This window comes from Lepeophtheirus salmonis, chromosome 1 (assembly GCF_016086655.4).
Source record: "Lepeophtheirus salmonis chromosome 1, UVic_Lsal_1.4, whole genome shotgun sequence".
Taxonomy (NCBI): Eukaryota; Metazoa; Arthropoda; class Copepoda; order Siphonostomatoida; family Caligidae; genus Lepeophtheirus; species Lepeophtheirus salmonis.
This window is the reverse complement of record NC_052131.2, coordinates 36,106,440-36,128,334: the sequence shown is the minus strand read 5'-3', so window position 1 is coordinate 36,128,334 and position 21,895 is coordinate 36,106,440. Positions and strand designations below refer to the sequence as shown.

Here is a 21,895-nt window from a genome sequence, read left to right as displayed (position 1 = left end):
CAAACAGTGTTTTTGTAAAAGGGGCATAAATATTTTTTTTTACTTCTAATCAAACTACAGCATGAAAAATCTTCATGCAGTAATAATCATCTTCTTAGCTGCACTTTCTTTAATCAAATTCCATCAAAAATTTAGTGTCTGAGCAAACAGACATCTTCATGTAACTAAAAAAAAGGAAAATTGCTTATAAAAATTCTTTTTTGAATAGTGAATTAGCTCCTTATTTTCTTTAATGTCATTTGCATACATATTATATTTGTTTCATTATAAAATTAAGTTCAATTAAAATTATGTGTTAAGTTTTCAATAAAAAATTTAAACGTTTAGTAGTTTAAAAAGGGTAAGTTATGACTTATGAGCTGTTAAAGTTTCAATTTACTGAATTTACTTTATCAATATGATAAATCAATTTGCACTCTAGTAAAAAAAAAAGCACACGCCAAAAGTTCTATATTCATTTCAGTGTTTGCTGTAATGTCTATTCAGAGAGAGCCCTATAAAAGCCAATACTGCTCCTTGCTCGCTAATAATACGTTTGAATTTTCAAAATAGGGAGAAATAATTAATGAAAGACCTAATTTCTTGCAGGTTACCAGCATATCCCTTTTTTTAAATTCTGCTTATGAGGATTTCCAGAATGTTACCATCCCTAGAAATGAATAACGATTAGTGATGCCAATTGTTAGCATTTTGGGTATGTAAAAAAAAAATAACCAAAAATTAACATGGTAACCCTAACAATTAGAAGAATGTTTTAGAGGAGAACAGCTTAGCTGTCACATCGTTTCATTAGATCAGCTCCAATCAGCTAAGACGAGGGGGGAGGAAATAGACAAGGGCATATAGGCAAGAATTACTGCGAAGTCGATCCTCAATTCTACTCGGAGTCCAATAAGGACATACAATTAGAACTCCGCTCAGGATTACTATCAGTCTTTTATGAGCAAATGTTCAATCCAATTTCATATATATTAAAGGAAATTCACTCCTCAGGTATTAAATAATAATGATAGGAGCTAAGGAAAAAAATATATCCTTCAGATTGCCAACTACAAAAAAAAAAAAAAAAAAAAAAAAAAAAAAAAAAAAAATGCAATTGATTAGCGTCACTGTGAATAATGAATGAATAAATAAATCGTACCAGAGGAGAAACATATAAAAAAACTGGCCGGGATCTATCAAAATATTCATAACTCTCATAAACAACTCACGAGTTACCAGTGCAGTATAGAAGCAACTCCTACGTCATTCCCTGACAGTTATTACATCATCTTTAGTTAAATACCCGTCTCTATTATTGTTTTTTAAATTCATAATAATTTCATATTTATATGTAAAATAAAAAATAATATAAATATATTATTATTACGTATGGAATGGATATTATTGTGAGATGTGATGGATGTCAGAATGAATTTGAAGAGATTCGGACTCTCGAAGAAGATGAAGAGCTCAAAACAGGTGAGTTCCTCTTTGGAAACCCAGTCACTCACTTGTGTGAAAGTATATGTTGGCCTAAAATCCCTGAAATCCTTAAATTAAGATCTGAAGTCGTTGTACGAAATCAGGGCTGTACTCCGGCTACCCTCATACTCAAAGATCCTACATGTCAACTTTGTGGTGCTGTTCTTAAACTACTCTCATCTTTAAAGCGTCATTACATGACGATCCATAACTACGATCCTAAAAAAGTGAATGAGGAGTGTACAAGGACGGAGACGGAAAGAATTTGCTCCTTCTGTGGACAAAATTTTCAAAATGAGCAATTGTTTATAAAGCATGCATTGGAAGAGGCTCATAAGTCCCCAAGTCATCGGAGATTTTCTTGTAGCAAATGTTCAAAAGCCTACGCTTATAAGAAGGATCTGATGCGCCACGTTTGCTCTGAGTAAGTTGAAATACCTCCTTATGCATAATTAATTAATTTAATTTCAATAATTTTAGATCATCATCATTTTCTAAGCCAACTTCCTTCTGCGACATTTGTGGCAAAACAATCATTACCAAAATTGCTGCCCATAAAACATTTGCTCACTACTGTCGATATTGCTCCAAAATTTTCTCCGATAGAAAAACTAAACTTCTACATATAAAGACAGCTCATCCGAACGAGGTCAATAAAGAGGTTTGTTCCTTATGTCAGGATAAATTTGAAACATCCAAGCAGTTGAAAGCTCACCTTTTAAGCGCACATAAAGAGAAAAAAACCATGTCCTCGACTGAACTGCCCCTTTTACTTTGTTGCTGGATCCCCATCTCTTGAAGCTCATCTTAAAAATTATCATGCTCCGGAAAAAGAGAATCTTCGAGAATCATACCCTTATTCTTGTGGTGTATGTTCCCTCAAAATAAAATCTCTTAAATTGTTGGAAAGCCACAAAAAAACTCAAACATAATCCTGATGTGCGAACAGCTACTTGCCCTTTTTGCGACTATCGTGTTCCTATTAGACGAAAAAATGACATCTATAGATATCATATAAAGCGAATGCATCCCGAACAAAAAGAAACGTGGGAGAACTACGAAAAAAATTTGGAGTAAGTTTTTATTAATTATTCTCAATTACTTCTATACTTGCAACAATATGTCATTATTGTGACTTTCACAGGAATTGGAAAAACGACTATGCCAAAAGAGCTAAAGTTCAATGCTATCTGTGTTCTTATTCTGGAAGCAAACGAAGTAACATGCCACGACATTATACGGATGTCCATGGATATGATAAGGATCATGAAAAGAAGAATATATCCCAAAGTAAGGATGATCCAGATGGAGCTTTATGTCCTGAATGCGGAGAACATTTTCGTAATCGGCATTCCTTGATTACTCACTTACTTAAAATCCACACAAAATCAACTGGAGAACAATGTCTCTATTGCTCTTTTCGTTATCTGGACATTGATGAACATATTAATTCAATTCATTCAGAGGAGAAATCCGAATCCATCCAGTACTGCTTGAAATGTATTCCAAAGCAATCGTTCGCTTCTTTTGAAGATTTACTTCGACACACCCGATCCTATCATAGAAAAATCTTCAAGACTAAAACAAAAAGGCCCTCAAACCCAAAGACCAATCGTCTTTGTGAGAGCTGTGGAAAGAAAATTGGTTCTAATGTCACTATGAGTCGACATAGGGCTGAATGTAAGAAACATTATCAGCAAAGAGAGTTGTTAGTTGAGGATGAGGAGGAAATATTTGAAGAAGGGATTGGAGAAGCTGTTGTCAAATCCTCATCAAAGAGATATGTTCCTGTTCATCTCTCTGGAATTTGTCCTTATTGCCAATATAAGTTTTGTGATCTTTTGGGGCATATTCGACACGGTCACATTCATGAAAAAGAAACGGAAGAACTCAAATCAACTTGTTCTCTCTGCAAAACAAAATTCAATAGCATTAGGGAACTTGTAACCCATAGACAATTACATCCAACATTTAAACACCATGTTTGTTCAAAATGTAAGGGGGAATTTGAGAATGTTGTTGAGCTTCGTGAGCATAGGAAGGACTGTGGCGGACGTAGAGGTAAAAAGAAGGTCATTGCAGAGCCCACTCGGTTGCCAAGTACGTCTGTGGAGTATGAAGGTCGAGGTACTGTACCATGTCATATCTGTAAAAAGACTTTTACTCTTAAAACGCTACTTCGCCGTCATTATATGGGAACACATAACTACGATCCTCGTTTGGTGAACCCAGATCTTCTTAGCAGTAATATTAGAGGAGAAACATGCAAAGAGTGTGATCAATCTTTCTCTAATGGTCATGCAGTTATTAAGCACTACTTGGACTTCCATGCTGTAATATCTGGTCAAATCTGCCCATACTGTGACTCTAAATGGAGTCGCAGAAAATTTGATGAGCTTGATGCTCATGTGAAAAAGTATCACATTCTTGAAATGCAATCCCCCATTCAGACCTGCTCAACTTGCAAAACTAATTTTACAACTTATGAAGAACTTAAGTCTCATCGTCAGCTCCATGAAGGAGGAAATCGGCGGATTTCAGAGTTTACAGATTCCTCCAACACAGATCCAAGTTTGATCGTACATTCTCGAGTTGGTGCTTACTCAGAAATTGGAAACAAGGGAGGAGTTAAATGTCAACTATGTAATGCCTTCAAAATTCGTAAGGAACATTTGAAAATCCATTATATGAAGCATCATGGATATGATCCTAAATTAACATCTGTAACAGAGAATCGCGAAGAGGAGGATGATCCTCTAGAGTGCCCCGTTTGTGTAGAGCTTTTCCCAAATAACCATATTCTTATAAAACATCTTCTTAAGTCACACTGTACCTACACGGGCTTAATATGTCCATACTGCACAGGTCATTTCCCTGAAAGATTTGTAGATCTTCAAAGCCACGTTACTGCTGTTCATTTAGACTGGCTCACTGGTTATAATATATCAAATAAATGTAAAGTATGCCAAAAGACTTTTTCGGGCTATGCAGAGTTAAGAGATCATGTTCAAAATCATGGTGACGCTTACAGAGATCCCTATGGTAATCCAGAGGCGTATAAAGCTAATCGTAGACTCAAAATTGCGAATAAAAAGAAAGAAGATGAAGAAAAGAGAAAAGAAATGCAGAGTCACGAAGATCTCATGATGGATATCGAGGAGGCGAGACTAGTTATTGATGATACTCCAATAGATAGCAATAATGCTCCACAAGGATCACCAGAACTATTCTTCGATTTAATGAATAATAATTAATTCATATATCCAACGAATATGTACTATTCATTTACGCTTACTTGTCGTACATTTTGTGGATATTTTTAATCTTTGTTCGTTAATTAATTAGTCTCAAATTAGATACATAAAACAATTATATACTTGTAGGCTACAAATAAAAATAGCTCTAAGTCTTATTTCATACTCGTATGTTTACAAACTATCAACTGCCTCGTTTTCATGTTCTTTTAAAGTTTATCCCGTGGCAACCGGGTGAATTTTCTAATACAATAAAAATGACCGGTTTTCTTTTTTTAAAGGAAGATTCCAAATTTTGATGAGTTATCATCAGAGGTGTATGAACATAGATTCAAATTATATGAAATGCCGGTATGTTAAAAAATAGATATGCGAAATATTATTGGACGCCTGTTTTTTTTTTTGATTTTTTTTTTTTTTTCAGAAAGGAAGAGAATAATCTTGGATATTTTTGTAATGCTATACTTAAGGGTGATAATTTTGGTAAGAATAGAAAAGCGTGCGAGGAGAAGAGAAGAAATACTTATGGCATCATTGATTAAATAATATACATCTTCTTCTATCAATCAAGAACGTCATCATTCCCGCCTTTATTATTCAATATTAATATAATAATATTAGATGGTGATAGTCGATAGAGAACTGAATAAAATGCCTAAAATAACGTCGCCTTCTGTCTGGATTTCTGAAAATGGAGGCCCAGGAATTTGGGAATTACTTACCAGATGAGAAACAGATGGTTTGTCGGATTTGTCGAAATAAATGTGCCTTTGGTCTCCTATCTAGAATTACACGCCACTCATTATTATCATCTCATATCAAGAGAATGGATATTCATCTAAGAAATCAAGTTAATGATGAATACATCAAGTCAGACTTTAACTCTGATCTCACAAAGATGCTTATTGCATGTAATATACCCTTATCAATTGCTAATCATCTATGTTCAAAAAATTTATGGAGAAATACACGAGTAAACCTATCCCTTCCCGAGGAGCCATCATTAAATTAATGGAGGATGTTGGTACTGATGTCATTTATAGAAATACATATAAAAATGTTTTGAGTCGTCCACACCAAATGACGATCAAGTTATCAGTAAAAAGTATAAAATATTTACTAATTTCGAAATGAAACTCTGAATTTTGTACTATCTAACAGTAAGTATTCAATCTTTTTTTAAATCTAACGCTAAAATATGATTCTATTTTAGCTAAACAATCAAGAATTATGATACACAACTCATTAAATAGTAAAAACAACTGCTTAAATGGTCACAACAACGGGGGTAGTAGCTTTGGATGGTTCGTAACTAGTTTGTCTGAGACTAGTTTCTTCACTTAAAGACTTGGGTATGATCATTAGGTTTTCCAATATTACATAGTCAATAAATATTACTTCTTTATCACTTAAGGCTTAGCTATGGTTGATAGGCTCCAAGAAATGGTATTCAGAAAACTCATAAAAGGGAAAAACAACTGCTTAAATGGTCACAACAACGGGGGTAGTTGCATTGGGTGTAGCATTATAATTACCAATTGTGTATATATGTTGTTATATAAGCATAAATAGCGGAGAGAAAAATCTTTTTTGATGCTCATAATAAGGAGTAATATCGCCGGACATTACTACATAATTAGCTTTTGCTCTAAATCTTTACGATGTCATGTTAGAAAACTACAATAAGTCAAGAATGGTTGCCTGAATTGTCTTATCAGTTAAATTTGACTGCATGGATTAACTTTTCTTTTTTTAGATAAATATGAAATAAATGAAAGTGGGATTCTAAAAGCTGTTCTTACTAAGATTGGAAGAAGATATGGATTGAAATCTAACATTATTTTATGATTTACTTTATTATTAATAATTATTAAAATATCATCGGTAGAAATATATCTATCCAGTGCACAATTGCATATGCAACTTGCACATAAGAAAAAAAGGTGATGATCTTTTTGATTAAAATCCACGTCTGGCTTGTATTTTGCAACCTCAAGTTATGACATATTGAACTGAATTCCGATGTTAGAACAAGAAGATATTATTTGGATCAATCTATTATTTCAATATTCTGTATTTATAATTTATTGTTATTATTAGTTATATGATTCTAATTGTTTAATTTTGTATATTTAACTTAAATGTATGATGTTTTATTTTTTAGTATGTAGATTATATTTAATATAAGCCTTCTATTTTAGATTTAAACTTCAAATATATTTCGAAATACTCTTATTTTGTCGTTTTATTAGTTATTTTTGAGAATATGGTTGACAATAAATTACTATTTCATGGAGTGTGACGTTTCCAAATCTACTGTAACGGATAAAAATCGTCTAAGTCAATTATATGTATTATATCTTTATTAAACATTTTGCTAATAAATACTTTCGTTACACCCTCAAAAATCATAATAAAGCAGGCAACTGATAAATACTGATGTGATTATCAGTGATAATCACATCAGTATTTTAAACAATGATACCATGTGTCTTTCTCCCCCCTGTCTCCTCGCACGCGTTTTTCTCTACAATATTATCAACTATAGCTATACTAAACTATACTTATAGTTGATAATATTGTAGAGAAAAACGCGTGCAAGGAGGAGGGAAAAAAAAGACATATGGTATCATTGTTTAAAATACTGATGTGATTATCATTTGCCTGCTTTATTATGATTTTTGAGGTTATAACGAATGTATTTATTAGCAAAATGTTTAATGAAGATATACTACGTATAATTGACTTCGACGTTGTTTTATCCGTTACAGTAGATTTGAAAACGTCACACTCCATGAAATTGTAATTCATTATGAACCTTATTCTCAGAATAATAGCTAATGAAACGACAAAGTAGAGTATTTGAAATATATTTGAAGCTCAAAGTTTAAGAAAGAAGGCTTTAATTAAATATAATCTACATACTAAAAAATAAACCATTAAACAATTAAAACCATATAACTATTAATAATAATAAATTATAAATACAGAATATTGAAATAATAGATTGATCCAGATAATTTTTTCTTGTTTTAACATCGGAATTCAGTTAAATATGTCATAACTTTAGGTTGCAATACACAAGCAAGACGTGGAGTTTAATCAAAAAGATAATCACCCGTCTTCTTCATGTGGAAGTTGCTATATACAATTGTGCACAGGATAGATATATCTCTACCGATGAGATCTAACTAATTATTAATAATAAAGTAAATGTCAAAATCATAAAATTAGACAATAAATATATTAATAAAAAAATGTTAGAAATAATATAAAACGCTTTTCTATTCTTACCAAAATTATCACCCTTACTCATATCTAAGGGTGATAATTTTGGTAAGAATAGAAAAGCGTGCGAGGAGAAGAGAAGAAATACTTATGGCATCATTGATTAAATAATATACATCTTCTTCTATCAATCATGAACGTTATCATTCCCGCCTTTATTATTCAATATTAATATAATAATATTAGATGGGGATAGTCGATGGAGAACTGAATAAAATACAAAAAATAAAGTCGCCTTCTGTCTGGATTTCTGAAAATGGAGGCCTAGGAATTTGGAAAATACTTACCGGATGAGAAACAGATGGTTTGTCGGATTTGTCGATATAAATGTGCCTTTAGTCTCCTGTCTAGAATTACAAGCCCCTCAATATCCTCATCTCATAACAAGATTCATCTATAAAATCAAGTGAACGATGAATACATCAAGTCAGACTTTAACTTTGATCTCACAAAGATGCTTATTACTATAGTTGATAATATTGTAGAGAAAAACGCGTGCGAGGAGGAGGGGGGAAAAAAAGACATACGGTATCATTGTTTAAAATACTGATGTGATTATCATCTGCCTGCTTTATTATGATTTTTGAGGGTATAACGAATGTATTTATTAGCAAAATGTTTAATGAAGATATACTACGTATAATTGACTTCGACGTTTTTATCCGTTACAGTAGATTTGAAAACGTCACACTCCATGAAATTGTAATTCATTATGAACCTTATTCTCAGAATAATAGCTAATGAAACGACAAAGTAGAGTATTTGAAATATATTTGAAGCTCAAAGTTTAAAAAAGAAGGCTTTAATGAAATATAATCTACATACTAAAAAATAAACCATTAAACATTTAAGTTAAATATACAAAATTAAACAATTAAAATCATATAACTATTAATAATAATAAATTATAAATAAAGAATATTGAAATAATAGATTGATCCAGATAATTTTTTCTTGTTCTAACATCGGAATTCAGTTAAATATGTCATAACTTTAGGTTGCAATACACAAGCGAGACGTGGAGTTTAATCAAAAAGATAATCACCCCTCTTCTTCATGTGGAAGTTGCTATATACAATTGTGCACAGGATAGATATATCTCTACCGATGAGATCTAACTAATTATTAATAATAAAGTAAATGTCAAAATCATAAAATTAGACAATAAATATATTAATAAAAAAATGTTAGAAATAAATTCATCTTAAAGATTTAGAGCAAAAGCTAATTATGTAGTAATGTCCGGCGATATTACTCCTTATTAAGAGCATCAAAAATATTTTCCCCGTTATTAAGGTATGCTTATATAACAACATACTATTATCATGAAGGATATACACAATTGTTAATTATAATGCAACACCCAATGTAACTACCCTCGTTGTTGTGACCATTTAAACAGTTATTTTTGCCTTTTATGAGTTTTCTGAACACCATTTCTTGGAGCCCATCAACCATAGCTAAGCCTTAAGGGATAAAAAGTAATATTTAATGACTATGTAATATTGGAAAACCTAATTATCATACCCAAGTCTTAAAACGAAGTAAGTAGTCTCAGACAAACTTGTTGCAAACCATCCAAAGCTACTACCCCCGTTGTTGTGACCATTTAAGCAGTTGTTTTTGCCCTTTACTGAGTTGTGTATCATAATTCTTGATATGTTTAGCTAAAATAGAATCATATTTTATGGTTAGATTTAAAAAAAATTGAATACTTACTGTGAGATAGTACAAAATTCAGAGTTCCATTTCGATATTCGTAAATACTTTTTACTGATAACTTGATCGTCATTTGGTGTGGATGACTCAAAACATTTTATATGTATTTCTATAAATGACATCAGTAACAACATCCTCCATTAATTTAATGATGGTTCCTCGGGAAGGGATATGTTTACCCTTGTATTTCTCCATAAATTTTTTGAACGTAGATGATTAGCAATGGATAAGGTTATATTACATACAATAAGCATCCTTGTGAAATCAGAGTTAAAGTCTGACTTGATGTATTCATCGTTAAATTGATTTTATAGATGAATATCCATACTCTAGTTATGAGATGAGGATAATGAGTGGCGTGTAATTCTAGACAGGGGACTAAAGGCACATTTATATCGACAAATCCGACAAACCATCTGTTTCTCATCCGGTAAGTATTTTCCAAATTCCTAGGCCTCCATTTTCAGAAATCCAGACAGAAGGCGACGTTATTTTAGGCATTTTATTCAGTTCTCTATCGACTATCCCCATCTAATATTATTATATTAATATTGAATAATAAAGGCGGGAATGATAACGTTCATGATTGATAGAAGAAGATGTATATTATTTAATCAATGATGCCATAAGTAATTCTTCTTTTCTCCTCGCACGCTTTTTGTATTCTTACCAAAATTATCACCCTTACTTATTACATGTAATCCATTGCTAATCATCTACGTTCAAAAAGTTTATGGAGAAAATACACGGGTAAACCTATCCCTTCCCAAGGAACCATCATTAAATTAATGGAGGATGTTGGTACTGATGTAATTTATAGAAATACATATAAAATATTTTGAGTCATCCACACCAAATGACGATCAAGTTATCAGTAAAAAGTACAAAGTATTTACTAATTTCGAAATGAAACTCTGACTTACTTCGCTTTAAGAGTTGGGTATGATAATTAGGTTTTCCAATATTACATAGTCAATAAATATTACTTTTTTTATCACTTAAAGGTTAGCTATGGTTGATGGGCTCCAAGAAATGGTGTTCAGAAAACTCATAAAAGGCAAAAACAACTGTTTGAATGGTCACAACAACGAGGGTAGTTACATTGGGTGTTGCATTATAATTAACAATTGTGTATATCCTTCATGATAATAGTATGTTGTTATATAAGCATACCTAAATAACGGTGGAAAATCTTTTTGATGCTCTTAATAGGGAGTAATATCGCCGGACATTACTACATAATTAGCTGTTGCTCTAAATCTTTACGATGAATTTATTTCTAACATTTTTTTATTAATATATTTATTGTCTAATTTTATGATTTTGACATTTACTTTATTATTAATAATTAGTTAGATCTCATCAGTAGAGATATATCTATCCTGTGCACAATTGTATATAGCAACTTCCACATGAAGAAGAGGGATGATTGATTATCTTTTTGATTAAACTCCACGTCTCGCTTGTGTATTGCAACCTAAAGTTATGACATATTTAATTGAATTCCGATGTTAGAACAAGAAAAAATTATCTGGATCAATCTATTATTTCAATATTCTGTATTTATAATTTATTATTATTAATAGTTATATGATTTTAATTGTTTAATTTTGTATATTTAACTTAAATATTTAATGGTTTATTTTTTAGTATGTAGATTATATTTAATCAAAGCCTTCTTTTTTAAACCTTGAACTTCAAATATATTTGGAAATACTCTACTTTGTCGTTTTATTAGCTATTATTCTGAGAATAAGGTTCATAATGAATTACAATTTCATGGAGTGTGACGTTTTCAAATCTACTGTAACGGATAAAACAACGTCGAAGTCAATTATACGTAGTATATCTTCATTAAACATTTTGCTAATAAATACATTCGTTATACCCTCAAAAATCATAATAAAGCAGGCAGATGATAATCACATCAGTATTTTAAACAATGATACCATATGTCTTTTCCCCCCTCCTACTTGCACGCGTTTTTCTCTACAATATTATCAACTATACTTATAGTTGATAATATTGTAGTAGCCCCCTCTCTCTAAAAAAATAAAGGAATTTCTGCTTTTTACTGGAAAATAAAATATTTGAAATTTTATTTAATTTTCTGTAAATAGCTATGGATTTTTGAATTTTTTTTGAATAGCTGTAGATTTTTAAAAAAACTTCCAAAAAATTAGTTTTTGAAATTATTTTTCAAAAAATTAATATTTAAAATTTTTATCAAAAAAATAATTTTTATAAACTATTTAATATTTTTTTAATTAAAAAAAACCAAGCCCCCCAAAAAAAAAAAAAAAAAAATATATATATATAATATGCGTTGCTAATTCCACATCATCACTTGTTGTTGTACAGAGTTCGATCATCAAGAATAATACTCTACACCATTTAAAGCAAATGATTTATGAAGAACGAATTTATCTAATGCAGGAATCCATAAAGTTGGTCGTATGTATAGGACAAAATTTAAACAATATCACAGTAAAGTTCAATTATAAATTATGAATATAAATATTATAAAAGATAATGTAATTTCAGCTAAAGATAAGAAAAATGGGAGGCCCAATCGAAGGGATTAACTTCTGATCAGTGTATGTTAGTATTCAAATATTAAATTGATTCAGTTTAAGAAGATCTGATTCCGATAATAAATGGTTCATGCAAACGAAGACATAGTAATCACATTTGGATGGAAAATAGCAAGAAAATGCAGTTTATATAGTTGGTTTTTGGTCATCAAATGAAAATTTTATTAATGCAACCGACTATGAAATTCCTGTGCATCAAATAGGAGCTGATTCATTAAATTCAAGAATTGATTTAGCCATATGGAAAGTTTTATTTTATCTAAATATCCTTTTTTGTAAATATTTTTAACAAGCAATTAAACATAATTAATAAATGTGTAATTCATATAAACTGCCTTTTCAGTACTATTTTATTTATGTTTATTATATTTAAATACTAAATGGCAAATGTAATAAATAATTTGTTTTTAAAATTAATTTTTAAAATAATTAGTTAAATTAATATTCAAATATTACACATGAATCTGATAGTCTAATACAATTGATGTTCATTATCATTTTAGATACAATTTTAAATTTTATGTTGGCTATTAGCTACAATGTCTATCTTCTGTAGTTGTAGAAAATGTGTAAATCTTGTGAAGAAAATACGAAATATCCGTCGAAAAATTCAAATTACACCGGTCCCATTAAATAAATATAGGATATATTGGTTAACCCTTTTCTGTACACACCTTTTGTCCTTTGGGTCAAAATGACCCATCTATACTTTGTTATAAAATTATTGAACTTTTTAAAATATTTTAACGACTACAATTCAGTTTGCCAGAAGAACCAATTTTTAATTCACAAAAAAATATCATTGAATGACTGCTTTTACCCTGCCCAAATCAACTTTATAGCTAATATAATAGTTAAAAAATATGGGAAAACAATTTTTTTTTATATTTGTTTTCAATTTTCCTCTAAATAATTATAAATACTTACAAAACAGTGACAAAATAATAGAAATAGTAAAATAAATTCATCTATTGAGCACATGATTAACAGTATGATAAGGAACAGCCTTTGCATATGTATTTATTGCATTTAAAACATGTATTATTCATCTTATTGTCCTTCTCTTTAGGGCAAAACTGGCATCTTTTTCTCTTGCTTGCTTTGAAAGTAGAAGTTGAGGCTTGATCATCAGGTCGATCCGAAAGTCCAGCACTCTGAAAAGCTTTCACAATCTGAGCTGAGGCCTCTGTTCGGGGGACGTTTTTCCTTCTTTCAATGAGTGGAGCTACAAGTGCCTTTCCTAGCTGTTCCAGGAACACTCTTCTCTTGTGGCTCTTGTGAGACATCCAGGTCGGATTGTTCTCTCTCCAAATTAGAAAGACATTGTAAGAGGATACGTCAATGATCTTGTGAAAGATGGCCAGGGACCAGCGGGCAGTCATCCTTCTGCAGCTGTATGCTCAAATTACCATGTCTAGATTGTCCACACCTCCTTTGTTTCGATTGTAGTCCATAATTATGATTGGCTTTCTATCGTCACGATCACTAATGCTCCCGTCTCTGTACAGTGTGATTAGAAGAACTACATTTTTGTTTTTCTTAGGTAAATAAGAAACTAAGGTGGTAGTGGGTGTGAAGGCAAATTTTGGTGATAAGACTTCTCTCTCTTTTGATGCAAGCAGTGCGGGTGGGAGCTCAGGCTTGTTTTTACGAACCGTACCAACCATGGTAATCTTCCTCTTCAGGAGCTGTTGTCCGAGTTGATAAGAGGTAAAAAAAATTATCACAAGTTACATTGTGACCCCTCAGTCCCTCGGTCAGATCAAGTACAACATGCATCCCTTGTTTTTTCTCTGGGTATCCATCGGCCAACTTTCCTGTATATACCCTTGATTTTCCAAGCATAATTTGATTTGGCATCGAAAGCCACCCTCCTCCAGCCGTCCTCTCCTTCCAGTTCGGAATCAGAGTTTTCCTCAAGAATGAGATCGAAAGTTTCTTCAGAAATATCACGCACACTCATATTGAAAAAATGTAAATGCAGTGAATTCTAAAAAACCAACTACCTTTATACCCCTTGAAATGCACAGATAAAGAACAAATATCACATTGTCATTATGCTATTACGCATAACTATAGTTGATAATATTGTAGAGAAAAACGCGTGCAAGGAGAAGGGGGGAAATACATATGGTATCATTGTTTAAAATACTGATGTGATTATCATCTGCCTGGTTTGTTATGATTTTTGAGGGTATAACGAAAGTATTTATTAGCAAAATGTTTCATGAAGATATACTACGTATAATTGACTTAGACTTTTTTTTATCCGTTACAGTAGATTTTATTACGTCACACTCCATGAAATTGTAATTCATTATGAACTTTATTCTCAGAATAATAGCTAATGAAACGACAAAGTAGGGTATTTTGAAATATATTTGAAGTTCCAATTTTAAAAAAGAAGGCTTTAAATAAATATAATCCACATAATAAAAAATATACCATCATACATTTATGTTAAATATACAAAATTAAACAACTGGAATCATATAACTAATAACAATAAATTGTACATACAGAATATTGAAATAATAGATTGATCTTGTTCTGACACCGGAATCCAGTTAAATATGTCATAACTTTAGGTTGCAAAACACAAGCGAGACGTGGAGTTTAATCAAAAAGATAATCACCCCTCTTCTTCATGTGGAAGTTGCTATATACAATTGTGCAAAGGATAGATATATCTCTACCGATGAAATCTAACTAATTATTAATAATAAAGTAAATGTCAAAATCATAAAATTAGACCCAATATAACTACCCCCGTTGTTGTGACCATTTAAGCAGTTGTTTTTGTCTTGTATGAGTTTTCTGAACACCATTTCTTAGAACCTATGAACCATAGCGAAGCCTTAAGTGATAAAAAAAGTAATATTTATTGACTATGTAATATTGGAAAACCTAATTATTATACCAAAGTCTTTAAGGGAAGAAACTAGTCTCAGACAAACTAGTTGCGAACCATCCAAAGCTACTAACCCCGTTGTTGTGACCATTTAAGCAGTTGTTTTTGCTATTTAATGTGTTGTGTATCATAATTCTTGGTATGTTTTATTTTTTAAATATTCGGGACAAGTTAGGAAAAGTCAAAAAAAAATCAGACCGAAAAAACTTTCTTTTATTGATTTTTATGGTTATGACTCATAACCATACCTTATATACCATATCTCATAACTTATGAGATCAGCTAAGCTAACGTTTGACTAGGGAGAGCTAGCAGGAAATAAACAAGGACATAGATAAGAATTACTCCGATGTATATCCTCAATTCTACTCCTGAGTCCAACAAGGACTTACAATTATAACTCTTCAACAAATCCTCAAGGGCACTATCAATCTTTTAGGAGTACACACAAATGTTCAATCCGGTTTTGTATTTAATTGTATGCAGTAGAAAAAGAAGTTCACTCCTCGGAAATTAAATAATAATAATATCAGCTTAGGAATAGAACATTCATCCTTCAAGTTGCAAGCTCAAAAAAAAAAAAAATCAACTAACGATGAGCATCACTGTTTATGCATTAGTCCAGAGTAAAGAATTAAAATAAAGCTTTATTCCAGAGGGTTTTAAAATATGAACTAGAATGCGGGAGCGGCTTTTTCTAGTTGTCATTCAGAACAGAGTTTTTATTTTCTAAAGCTGTTATCATTATCATACAATTATTGAAGAGAGAACATCTAAGTATGAAGTAATAAATAGTTCGTATTTTCATGAAAGACAGCGAGTAACCATGAGGATTTGCTCTGGAGTTATATATGTAAGTCCTTGTTGTACTTGGAGTAAAATAGAAGATCAACATTGAAGTAATACCTATGTATATCAGTACTTATTTATTCGTCTTGTGACCGGCCCTATTTAAAGTATTAGTCCTATCAGTTCTAGGGACCGGTCCTTCGGACTGTCAGTGCTAGAACTGATTTAAAAAAGAAAAGGAATAAAGTTGAGTGACGTCATCAAGGACCGAAGTTTATAAGTTTTATAGGACTGACATGCAGAACTGAACTGGACCGGACCAAAAGTGAACTGAACCACACCGCAATCCTAAATAAGGCTGACACAATATTACCTATTAATAATATGAAAAATGAAATATCTGAATCTAGCCATCTATGATATAATAGGCTATTATAAAATTGATGGATAGATTCAGAGTGAGATTTATGTACATTTCCTTCATCTCATAGCTGCTCGTAACTAATTTTATTAAACGTCATGACACCTATACTGCTCTTCAAACAAACATTCTTCAAATTGTGAAGGTGACCACTTTATTTTTTGATTTGTTTTAGCATACTGGCAGATCATATTATTTTCAACTATGCTGAAGTGTTATCCTTTTTTGGAATTTCCAATTATTGTTTCTCTAGCTAGTTTAGTAATAAATTACTATTAAACTAACTAGCTTAAAATGGCAATATAATAGATTTTTTTTTTAATAATAATATTTCTAGTACTTTGCCATGTAACTTGATCATAATTCATAAATAATTTAGGCAATGCTAACTTATGTCAGGATGTATATATAAGTCCCACAATGTACAAGTCTTACATGGAAGATCATTTAGCCATATGTGTCTATAATATGCATTTACAAAGGATTTTAATATGAATACTTAAGTGAACATATTATATGCTATTATTAATTAATGCTATTTGTGTAGGTACATAATTCAAATTGAATCCATGGAAACATAATTCTAAACACATACGCCGGACTTCTTTGGTTAGTGTTATCATAATTAAATAATTATTGTAAGCATTTTCCAAACTGCTGACTTTATGAAATTATAATCACTTCTATAATAGTATATGCAAATAATTTTAATAGGGCATTAGTTACTAAAAGTTACAAAGCTAACTCTAAAAATCCAAAATATATCTTATCAATTACGACAAGACACATCTTCACCAATAATTAATTGCTTATCTCTGTGAAACGATATTGATAATAATTGATAGTGGCTACGAGTACTTAGTAGGATCAAGTACGGATCTATAGCTAGATGTATACAATTTTATTATCTGATTTCATCATGAATTCACTACTCTACTACTAATTCAAACTCTAAGTAGCACTACAACTTCCCCCTGCTCTGCATTCTGTAGCTGCCTAGCGACTCCATGCAGCATATCACTATTATCACAACGAAGTTGCTTGGTTCTGCTGTTTAAACTAGGAAAAAAAGATAACTCCAAGAATTATTGAACAATATTCTTCACAAAGACTAAGAGGCCCCTGAAATTTGAAACTCCATTAATAAAATACTAACGAAAATCACCATGGATGACAACGTGATGACGAAATCGTCCTATGGAAAGGTATTATTGTTTCATTTCATCTCTGAATATTCACGATCAAATAATTTATGTCGTTGACATAATTAATATTAATATAATATAATAGTGAAGCTTCAATAAATGAGTACCAAAATATTAAATAATTCGTCAAATCACTATTGTATTAGGTCATTTTTAATTCCATGGAATGGACACATGAGGCTCTTATCTGTCAGTTCTATCCCAAATATATTTACGAGGACGTGGAAACCTCAGTTACTTGCTCAGTGGGATTATATAAAGTACCTCATGTCAATCCGGATGATTATTTAAATAAACAGGAAATTTTTGTGGTACTCAAGAGTCTCGGGGAAGATATTCAGCTCAAGTTCAAAAGTATGCATGCTATTATATTCGAACAACCATGTTGGACTCACGTAATGATATTTTTTTTTAAATAAGGAGCAAATCTTCCATTCGATGATGGTAGCTTTTACATCTTTCAATTCATGAATGAAAAGGGTGAAGTAATGGGCGCATCCACACCCTTTAAATTAAAAATCCCTCATTCTCCAACTGGATCCTATGATGTAAACCTTAAGTTTATTTATCATTAATCAAACTCTAGATTAATAATGTTTATTTTTACTCTAATAGAATGATGAATTTGTGGTTATTAATCAGGATTCTACACGACATAACGAAGAGAAGGACTTCAATAATGAGTCTTTGGTACAAATATCCGTCTATATGTTCCATTCATCTTTACATTAACATTTTTTCTATACATAGTGTTCGAACGTTGATTTCTCGTCAGGTCAATATTCTTTTGTTGTACTATCAGAAAAATGCAAAACTCTGAAGGAAGACTCAAAAACCATTCCAGCTATGTCTGAATCTGTATTTTCAATGGTAACTCCTTGCATACTCCACTCCTCTTTTGTTTCTATATTTTAACCTTCTTTTTTTGTTTAACGTTATAAAAGGCCGATAGTGTAAGTGACAGCACGGAGATGTGTGGAACAAACACAGATTCATGTAACAAGATTTCCATTACAAGTCATAAGTCTGTTATTATTGAGGTATACAAAGTTATATTCATTGCTCACTTGTGGTATAGTTCCTCCTTCCAATTTGCATCCTTAGAAACAAGATGAAACAGATACGAGCAAGAAAAGTAGTGAAAATACCTATGTGATAGAATTATTATCTGAAGAAAATCTAAAGATAAAGTATTTGCTTCAAAAAGCAAATGAAACCATTGAAACGCAGGAGAAGCAAATATCCAGATTGAGTGAAGATATAGTAAGTCTGCATCAAAATATTTAGTCATCCTTTTTACTCCTGTATCCATGATTTTTTAGAGGTCAAAAAATAAAAGAATTGATGAATTAGAGTCCCTCTCAATGGAGAAGGAGACTCGGAAGGAAGAGCAAAAGGAATTTCCAATTGAGAAATTTCAAACAATACACAAATCTGATCAATTAAAAATCTTCGAACTGGAAAAAGAAATACGAAAAATGGAGATGGAAATGCGGAAACTAAGCTCAAGTAGCCATTCAGAAATTGAAGATATAAAGAGGAGCTTAAGTGAACTTCAGTAATAAATATGCATCTATAACTTTACTTTTAATGCAGTCATTTCCAATCCCCTTTTAGAACATCAGTCATTGGAGAAAGAGAGTCAACGCCTCCAATTTCTTCTATCAGTTATCTGGACTCTCTGGTCATTCAAAGTGCCATGAGTTCATCTACAGAATATGAATCAAAAATAAATACGAAAACAACTTTGGAGAGGGGATTAGATGGTGGATGTAATAAGGACTCAAAAGCTGAGTTAAGTGAGGTGTCTTCAACACAACTCAACGTTAGTATACATATAATACAGTGAAAGTAATTTATATGTTAATATATTCCTCTCCTTCTCCTAGAACCAAGCAATAATACTTGACAACGGAAAAGTTATATTGGGAAATGCATGTCCCTTTTGTGGGAAAATATTCAAGGTAATTAAATATAGCCTAACTATACATAAACAGGGTGGTTCGGGATTAGAGTCCCATAAAAATAATTAAATTTCTCTCATATTATGGCTTGTATTAGAATATGTATCCGTACTTTTTTACAGGTTTTTATTGTCTTAAAATTGACCAATATATATTTAAATGTGATTGCCCTTATTCTCAACAACTTGATATAAGCGGAGTTAATATTGCCTACGCGACCTCCACTGTTGCCATCAGTTCATGAGGAGTGAAAATGCATTGCCCTCTTTCAACCATATTCTACATTGCAATGTCAAGGAGGTTAAAATCAGGTTTGAAGGAGGCCAAAAGCTTTTGTTTCCCAAAACTTCATTTTGAGTGTTTGCATTGGCCAGTGGCACCTAACTTTTCAAATATGGTGACCCCATTTCTTAAATTATCATATATATTACATTTTTTTGTACAAGAAACTAAAGTAAACAGGAATTACGAATTATAGATTATTTATTAGTGAAGTAACTATAAATAGCGTAAATTCTTCATCGGAGAAGAAAATGATATGTCGCCATGATGTTTGAGGTCATTAAGAAGACTCTTACAACGCACTATACGGAATTGTTGAATTTCCTCTTCTCAAACTTCTTTTTTCTTCCGCCCAGCAGCCTTGACAGCCATTGACACAGTATTCTTACAAAATTCAAGCCCCAGATGCTACCAAATTTAACTAATCTATTCTGAAATCGGCTAATTTGTCAGGGGGGGTGGGGGAATAACAGTGGTGGTGCGATCAAAACAAAACACAAACTAAACTTGTTCAATACATAATCAGACGTTGTATTTATTGACTTAGGGAACTATTAGATTTAGTGTGCCTCATAGTAAATTGAACTGACTTGATATATTTTTCACCTTGTTATATATATTAATATTATTCACAATTGTCTCAAAATCAATTAACGAACCAATGACATTGCTGTCGAGGTCCACAGGTTGAGAACCACTGAGGTAGGTCCATCCTGGTTTTGCAATATTTCTGACTTGTGTAACGACGTCTATCGTCACAATACTCTTAACTTAATTTAAGATAATGGGGCCCTAACTCTGTACCTAGTAGTACATATACTATAAAATAAGCTAATATCTAAATTTCTATCTAATATTTAGGTAAACGATGACGCGTCTCTCTTGGTTCACACAAATAACCATTTATCACCCGACAATTTGTCATGTCCTTTTTGTGATCTTATTTTTCAACCTTACCAAGAAAAGAAATTAGAAGAACATGTAAATACTCATTTTGAATCAGATCATGACTCTGAGATTGAGGATGAGGAAGAATGTAGGAAGAATGATTCAGGTGAAACAAACAGGTTAAATCATACTTTAAAGAAAGTTATGGACCTTTTCAAATAAATATTTAAAAAAAGTTACGAATTATTCAAATATTTAGTTGTGTTTTTTTTCTGGTTTTTTTTTTAAATAAGGAGTAGAAAATTAATTTATGATGTTCTCTAGTATGTTTATATATATATATTAAAAAGATTCTGAAGAGATTCGAGTAGATGATGTTTTGATAATATCTTTTATTTGATTTTCAGATTGAAATATTGAATCATTTAATTTGGTGATTTATAATTTATAATTTTTATGTTTTGTTCATAATAAACATATTATTTACACAACTAGGATTGCTTTACCTTAAATTTTGATATATTAATTATGTGTCTACAATTAACATACTTATGGAAATGCATATAATATGTATATTAATTAATTAATTTCATTCAATGTTTAATTTATATAATTAATTTTATTCAATGTTTAATTTATATAATTAATGTTTATAATAAATATAATCATAAATACATTATAAATCTTAAGATAGTTATTTCATAAAGAGAACTTTGTTTATAATATGGATATTATATCATCGAATGAGTTGAGGGAAGGGAAAAAAAAAAAAAAGGATCGAGGAATCCATATCCTGGATTATCTATAGAAAAAAATCAAATTTAAATATGAACACTTTGTCTTTAGTAGCCACATGCAAAAGCGCTCACGAAGAGTGTCTTTTTTTAAGTAATTATTAAAGCACCAGGGTATGTGTACAATTTTTGCATTGTTTTTTGCTTATATTAAGAAGAGGATCCATACTCCACGTCCAGAGTTCACCTTATAATAAGCAAAAACAAAACTCCAAACAGCAGATCCACCACCATTTATCATTATCTGGTTCGGTCTCTAGTGGAGGTTGTCCATTCACAATGGCTACTCCATTTATTCCGTTTTGTTGCTGAAGGGATCCGG

General features: G+C 31.3%; 2 protein-coding genes and 1 long non-coding RNA gene across 4 annotated transcripts; 2 read left to right on the top strand and 1 right to left on the bottom strand.

The window, feature by feature from the left end:
- The first annotated feature begins 1,222 nt into the window (after positions 1 to 1,222).
- On the top strand, positions 1,223 to 4,876 carry LOC121126319 (uncharacterized). Its single transcript, XM_040721653.2, has 4 exons — positions 1,223 to 1,461; positions 1,544 to 1,888; positions 1,945 to 2,537; positions 2,609 to 4,876. Exons 3-4 carry the CDS (start codon positions 2,488 to 2,490, stop codon positions 4,716 to 4,718), a joined length of 2,160 nt encoding a protein of 719 aa, XP_040577587.1. The 5' UTR covers positions 1,223 to 1,461; positions 1,544 to 1,888; positions 1,945 to 2,487; the 3' UTR covers positions 4,719 to 4,876.
- Positions 4,877 to 9,285: 4,409 nt separating this feature from the next.
- LOC139906624 (uncharacterized) lies at positions 9,286 to 10,385 on the bottom strand. Its single transcript, XR_011782260.1, has 3 exons — positions 9,726 to 10,385; positions 9,534 to 9,673; positions 9,286 to 9,472 (listed from the first exon to the last, which is right to left on the bottom strand). It is a non-coding gene; the product is annotated as an uncharacterized lncRNA (long non-coding RNA).
- A 6,769-nt stretch (positions 10,386 to 17,154) lies between these two features.
- LOC121126289 (uncharacterized) lies at positions 17,155 to 21,346 on the top strand. Of its 2 annotated transcripts, XM_071891749.1 has the most exons (12): positions 17,155 to 17,645; positions 17,792 to 17,999; positions 18,066 to 18,193; positions 18,261 to 18,335; positions 18,396 to 18,515; positions 18,590 to 18,685; positions 18,750 to 18,908; positions 18,968 to 19,203; positions 19,263 to 19,470; positions 19,535 to 19,609; positions 20,753 to 20,945; positions 21,187 to 21,346. In XM_071891749.1, exons 1-12 carry the CDS (start codon positions 17,607 to 17,609, stop codon positions 21,189 to 21,191), a joined length of 1,542 nt encoding a protein of 513 aa, XP_071747850.1. In that variant the 5' UTR covers positions 17,155 to 17,606; the 3' UTR covers positions 21,192 to 21,346. The 2 variants fall into 2 exon arrangements, with proteins under 2 accessions (XP_071747850.1, XP_040577566.1); XM_040721632.2 differs by lacking the exon at positions 21,187 to 21,346 and having other exon boundaries at positions 20,753 to 21,063.
- Positions 21,347 to 21,895: the final 549 nt, after the last annotated feature.